Below are 7,446 nucleotides of genomic sequence, written 5' to 3' on the forward strand. Positions count from 1 at the left end.
TATATTTTATTTTATTTTATTTTATGTTATTTATTTTTATTTTTTTAAATTAAATTACATTTAATTTAATTTAATTTAATTTAATTTAATTTAATTTAATTTTATTTTATTTTATTTTATTTGCTGATAATAAGATGAGAAACCTAAGAGGACTTCCAAATCGAATCCCATAACCTCTTCGGTTGCTCTCTCTATCCTGTGCGTTTTGAGAAGATCCTGTCAACATCTCAGTCGAAAAGCCCCGTGGTGCACAGAAACAGGCATCACACTTACAGCATCCAGCATCTGCTGGCTTGTCAACAGTGCTAAATGTGTCCTCTGCTCCTGAGGTTCTCAACAGCAATTCCCATATATTTAAATCAATGTTACGAGGCCTCGTCGCATGCCAGACTCCTGCAGACACGCTGAAAGCCCAGTGTGTGCAAACAGGCCTACAGCCGCTGCTTGTGTTCCAGTGTGGGTGTGTTTTCTCAGATGCATGAAGGGATTTTGTTTAACTAAACTGATGTTTGGTGTAGGTGAATGTGTGTGTCTGGTGCTGTTCTCAGTCCTGTAATTTCTCACCCGCACCTCAGAGGTCAACCAAAAGACTGAAATAACGCTGTTGACATTTTGTGACTTCCTTGACTTCATGATCAGAGATAGAATTGTTGTTGATGGGCGAGAGGTTTTCGTCTGGAAGCGTGCAGTCTAACAAATCACTGTCAGGAGAGTCATTCATCAACAGGGTCACTGGCTGGCATTATTTTAAAGTCGACAATGACCCTGTTGACCTTATTAATACGCTTTCCTATGCTTTTCATGTTGATTTTATTACAGAGCCAACAGAAAATTAACACACAAATGTACACCGTGTCATATCTTCATGCAGATTAAAAATAAACAGCCTGAGGTGGTTTGATTTGTGCTGGTTTAATGCCGTTTTGCACATTTTTTATTATTATTTTGAACCTTAAATAGACATGGAGTTTGAAAATGGCCCCTTTTCCTCAGAAACAGTTGGCCAGAAATGGAAACGAAGGTAAAAAATGAGATGTGCACAGACAAGTGATAATACGATTTAGTTTTAGTAAGAGGATTGAGCGTGATAGCCTTTTCTGTGTGCAAATGGAAAAGTTTTGTACCTGGAAATAGCAGGTTCGCTTTAGTTAAAGACCTAGTTCACCCAAAAATTATTATTTTTTTATTTTATTTTAATTTAATAAAATTTTTTGATTTAATTTATTTTTTTTAATTTAATTTTTTAATTTAAGTTTAGTTTAGTTTTTTTGTATTTTAGCTTTTATTTTTATTTTATATAATTGTATTTTTTATTTTAGATTTTTAATGTTATTTTTTAAATTTTAAATTTGTTTTATTTTATTTAAATCAAAAATAAAATAAGGTTTGCGCCTGGTAATTTATATACAGTATGTATTTATATTTTATTTTTTTATTAAAATATAATAATGACTTGGAAACTTTTGAACCCAAACTGAGCTCACATGAAATATGCAACTCCAAAACCAAACAAAAATAGGGAAATGACCGATTGCTGAGACAATCTGTGAGCTCTGCTGCCCACATGAACAGCCGCAACAAGACGAGAGAGGACTGAAGTGAATGTAAATGCTTTCTTTTATTAGACTCAAAGAGAGTCGCCCATCAGCCATCATAATGAGAGATTCTGTGGAGTGACTGACAATCAGCTTGATTGTGGACTCACTTTGACGGGTCGTCATTTCGATGTGAAGGACTTGGACGCCCCCGTTTGTTTCCATCTCATGCATCTCTTCTGCTCACCAAGGCTGCATTTATTTGATCAAAAATACAGTAAAAATTGTGAAATAATATTACAGTTTAAAATAGCTGTTTTCTATGTGAATATCTGTTAAAATGTAATTTATTCCTGTGATGCAAAGCTGAATTTTCAGAAGCAATACTCCAGTCTTCAGTGTCACATGATCTTTCAGAAATCATTCTAATATGCTGATTTGCTGCTCAAGAAACATTTCTGATTATCATCAGTGTAAAATTGCATTGCTGTGTCTCTCTCTGGTCTGTAGGAGACGATCTGCGGGTTTGCGCTCCTCAGAGAACCTGCTGTAACGCAGAAATGGAGGAGAACTTCAGCCAGAGAAGCTCACGGGACTTTGAGAAGCTCATGGACGACACGAGCGAAGAGCTGAGGGACGCGTTTATGACCGGACATAAAAGGTTTGATGGTACGATTTGTTCTTTAACGTTCATTGATTAATTGATGTCAAACTATTATGAGACCGTTTCAACTTAAAATCAGCTTATTTAGTGGAATGAGGGATTATTAACCCTATAAAGCCCACATTTCACATGATCAACATGATTGCTGTTAAACCTGTTTCACTCAGTCTACTCTGCCTTCTGTCCTCTGATTGATAGATTATGCTTTTTTATTAAGTAAAACCTCTTTTAGTGTAATTGTACAAGCGTCTAGCTTCAGCTGGTGCTTCACGTGTCTTTCTGCTGTCAAATCTTTGCTGATTTTTATCACGTAAACGTAAGAATAGCTAGTAATATTTCCAGATGAACACTCACTGGATTGAAGCAGCTCTGCTTTCCTTGAATCTCCATCAATCACTTTTTAGAAAAAAATCAGTGCGTCTCAAATCTGATCCTCAGGATCTTTTGAGGAAGGTTTGTTTCCAGAAGCTTTACTTTAACTGTTCCTCAGCGGAGGAATGATCTTCAGAAGCCTCCAGAACATCTCACATCTTCTGAGGAGCCTTTATTTCTTCATCTCTCAATCAGCATTGCATTGCATTATATGTTTGGATCAATCTCATCTTACTAAAACATATTATTGGAGATATAGAGTGACGACTGATATTTATATCATTTTATGCAAGTATCTGCTGTACTCATATAAAGATCTCATTGATTTACTTTACAAGCCTCAGAATTTCATTTTACTTTTTGGCCATATAAATATCAGCATCTGCACCAAATTGCGTAATTAGAGATGCAGTGTATTGGGCAATATTGAGTCACATGGTAAAGGGCCTTAAAAAACACATTACTGTTCAAACATTAATTGTTTTGTTCAGCAAGGACACATTAAATTGATCAAAAGTGACAGTAAAGATGTTTATAATGTTGCAAAAGATTTCTATCTCAAATAAATGCTGTTCTTTTGAACTTTGTTTCTCAAAGAATCCTGAAAAATTAAATGTATCATGGCTTGCACAAAAATATTGTGCAGCACAACTGTTTTCAACACTGATAATAATCATAAATGTTTCTTGAGCAGCAAATCAGCATATTAGAATGATTTCTGGAGATCATGTGACACTGAAGACTCGAGTAATGATGCTGAAAATTAAGCTGCGCATCACAGAAATAAATTACATTTTACTATATATTCACATAGAAAAAAGCTAATTTAAATTGTAATAATATTTCACAACTATAAAATTTTGCATTTTGATAATACAGTATTTTTGATCAAATAAATGATGAGCATAAGAGACTTCTTTTCAGAAACATTAGACATCTTACAGCCCCCAAACTTTTGAATGGTACTGTAAATTCACATTAGAGTTTAAGTGTTAGTCAAAAGGTACAAATTCTTTTATTTTTGTTGTTATTGCCTTCCCAGAGCACCTCAACTATGCAGAACAGGCAGAAAAATAACAATGCAGGAAATAGAATAAGGAAGGCATTCCAAAGATGTTTTTCTTTAATGTTTCTGTAAGTATACTGACAACCAGAGGTGGACAGTAATGAAGTACATTTACATTTGATTACTGTACTTAAGTACACTTTTTGAGTATCTGTACTTTACTTGTGTTACGACCCTTTTGAGATGGTTTAGGGGTAAAAGGAGTAACATTGAGATTGTGGCAAATCTGTAAAATGATGGAGGCAGCCAGAGACAATGCAGGGACACGAACTGCCAATGAAAGTGATTTATTATACAAAGTGAAAAGAATCCATATAACTATAAAGTATATTTACAAAAATATAAATCATTAAAGAGACAACCAATATATATTTACAACTCAGAAAAAAAAGAAAAACAAACAAAAAGCAAACAAATCAACCCAAGACAGGGCTCCAGACTAATATTTGAGAGCAGTGCATGGCACCAGCGCCACTAAGTTCTGCAGATGGTGGCGCCAGGAGCAGATTTGGTAGCACTGGGGGTGGTGTGTGGGAGTATTAAAATATAGATCATTTAATCATAAAATTACTATTGTTTTGCATTAATAAGTGCAGTTACTAATAATATTACATGTTCATTTCTTGTTTTTCTTTTGTTTATTGTTTATACAGACTAAGCTTGAGTTAAGATGCATACAAAATTTACTTTTATTAACAGTAACAGGTGCAAAATCTAATTTTTATATAGAAAATGTATATATTCCAACTCTTATTAAATGTACCATTATTCTTCTAGTATATGGAACTGACCAACTTCAGTGATTATGTGTGATTTAGTAGCAAGTTGAAGAAAGGTTTGCTTTTCAAGGCACTTTGTGACTTTTCTTAAAAAGTGTAAAATTATGACAAAATCTGATTTCTTGATCAGTTGATATTTTGTGATTTTATAATTTCAAAATATAGAGAAAAAGTAGAAATGAATGACTAATAAGCCAATAAGTGCTCCTCTGCTGCCGTCAACTGGTTATAATTGTGATTTGATGTATTTTTTTTAATTGTACATACGTGTTTGTTTACCACAAAGTATATGTTGGTCATCCCATTAAAAATAGCATTCAAACTGGATCATTTTAGAGCTTTAAAGTGCTGGAAATAGTTGTGTGAAATGCTTAAAAGCCATTGAAAAGTACTGGAATTTCTCTCTCAAAAGGTTGTACAAACCCTGAAATGAATAATGTAACGCATTCGACTATTTCTACCACAACACCATGGTTGCAGTTAGCGTTACCGCTTCTGGTTTCCTGCCGTATGTCAGCGCTGTTTATAACAGAGAATTCTGTGCAGAATTAGAATGATTGTCACTAGATCTCGCAGCAACTTTATCATTGTGCGGCGAATTCAAACGCTTCTCGCTGGATCTTGCAGAACTGTTGCATCTGTGCAGTAATGTAAAGAAATTTAAATTTGTATGTTTAGTTTTTTTTATTACGTGTTATTATTTTAATTTGTTTTATTTAATATTTTATTATTTTTACTTTTTTATTTATTAAGTATAAATGTATTAATTAATTATAATTAAATAATTAATTATTTTTATTATTGTTAATTTTTTTTACATTTTTATTTCTTTATTTTTTACTTCTTGTTTTCTTTTTTTTTCTTTTTTACAATTACTATTACATTTATTATTTGGCAGACAATTATTTTTTTTGGCAAAGATTTCATAATTTTATCCTAAGCAACTTTCTGTGCATCGTACATGATAAAGTACAATAATTTTTTACTATTTTCATTTTTACATTTTGCTTATTTTTCCATTACGTTTTTAATTAATTTGATAATTTTTACTGTTTTATTTAACTACTTTATTTTTTTTTTATTTTTTATTTACATTTTTACAATTACTATTACATTTATTATTTGACAGACAAATATTATTTGGCAAAGGTTTCATAATTTTATCCAAAGTGACTTTCTGTGCATCCTAGCTCTACGTGATAAAGCACAAGAACCCGTGCTGTATGATAATATATCACAACCTTGTGTACCTTATTGCTTTTTTACAGTTATGCCATATTCAAATATTAAAGACAAACATTTATTGCAACATCCAGAACCGGAACGATCAGTTTTATAATTCCCAGCATGTTTTCTGTGTGAATAAATACCCCGTTTACTGTGACATTAAGAATTCAGAGGTTTCATCATGCGCTGTGATGATCGGGACGCACAAACAAAGAGCGCTGACGAGTTTGTCAGGGAGAATGTGAGCAACACTGTGCTGCGCTGCATTCAAATGAACATAATGGCATTGAGACGGACCTCATGAAGAAGCACTTCACAGAAGAAAGTCAAGAATTATCTGTTTGACCCTTCAGTTGCTTACAGTTTCAGTCTCTACAGAGCATCCCGAATGAATGAATGAATGAATGCTCAAACTGATTGAACATTCTTATGTGTGCCAGATTAAAGTGTGATATTGCAAAGCCATTCTTCTTTAAAGAAAGAAATAGTTTAGTTATGCATTGAAACGATTTGACTGCAGAGACCGAATCAAAAGTGAGACACGAACACAAAGAAAAGAGAAAAGCCTCATATGAAAGCAATTACAGCTGATTTGTGAACAGATCTATTCTTATCATTACAGCACATTCACTTTGCTACTTTAGCAGAAAGTCATTAGATTCTCTCGTTAACAGCTTAAAGGTGAATCAACATTCATCTAAAACAGCATTTATAGATCACTAAGCATTTAAACTCATCTCTGGGTTATCTTTAAGCACTTAAATGTAAAGCTATGTCAGTTTTGTTTTCTGCATTTCTTGATTTCTATCTTATTGAGATTTAATTCGTTCTCAAAAAAAACGGAATGTTTGTCTTGAGCAACTCAATTTATATTTTAGCTGAATGTCAACTATTTTAAAGACTTTTTTAACAAAACAATATAATTGCTATATGAAAATCTATATTACAGTGAAAAACATCATTTGTTGTGTGTATATATACATATATATTCATTTATTTTATATACAACTTTTGATTTAAATAACATAAATACAAGCTTTAGAATAGATACTCATTTTAAAATTGCTAAGTTTACATCTTTTCTATTAAGCTCTTGGTGAACTTGTATAAATTAATTAAATATATTGAGTTGATTTACTTGCAGTAATATCATCTGGTATTTTCTTTCAGCTGTCTCCTCAAACTTGTGTTTTTTTCCTGTCTTGTAAATGCGTTCAATTTCAACATATTTTTCATAACAATCTCTAAATATACAACAAAAATGAACCGAACTGACACCGAACTCTCATTATGAATGGGTTTTCATTGAAATTAATTAAGAATAGCTACTTATATTCATTTATCACTCAATAACACATCAGTTTACTTACTAATACTGAACAATTCAAACTACACTGAAAACCATTTTCAGTCAGAATTGCTAGTAAATATTTTACAAATAATTACAAGGAAATAGTGAGTAACACATTGAATTAAACATACAATTTTGAAGTAAAAACTGAAATAGTGCTTTCTTGTGCTCCAATAATTTTTACTTAATTTACAACTTCGAGAAACCAGCTAAATCAGTCCATTTTCACATATGTGACCTTGGAGTACAAAAGCAGTCTCAAGTCGCTGGGGTATACAGGTGCATCTCAATAAATTAGAATGTCGTGGAAAAGTTCATTTATTTCAGTAATTCAACTCAAATTGTGAAACTCGTGTATTAAATAAATTCAATGCACACAGACTGAAGTAGTTTAAGTCTTTGGTTCTTTTAATTGTGATGATTTTGGCTCACATTTAACAAAAACCCACCAA

At 32.3% G+C, this 7,446-nt stretch overlaps 1 protein-coding gene across 1 annotated transcript in view; it reads left to right on the top strand.

Annotated features, from left to right (window-relative positions):
• LOC107662565 (glypican-6-like) overlaps positions 1-7,446 on the top strand; it is a 57,936-nt gene that overhangs the window by 2,741 nt on the left and 47,749 nt on the right. The window contains exon 2 of the mRNA XM_016452628.1: positions 2,046-2,204. Within this exon, the coding sequence (XP_016308114.1) occupies positions 2,046-2,204 (159 nt within the window). The remainder of the gene's footprint in view (positions 1-2,045; positions 2,205-7,446) is intronic.

This window comes from Sinocyclocheilus anshuiensis, unplaced genomic scaffold (genome assembly GCF_001515605.1).
Source record: "Sinocyclocheilus anshuiensis isolate Anshui unplaced genomic scaffold, SAMN03320099.WGS_v1.1 scaffold1555, whole genome shotgun sequence".
NCBI classification, from domain to species: Eukaryota; Metazoa; Chordata; class Actinopteri; order Cypriniformes; family Cyprinidae; genus Sinocyclocheilus; species Sinocyclocheilus anshuiensis.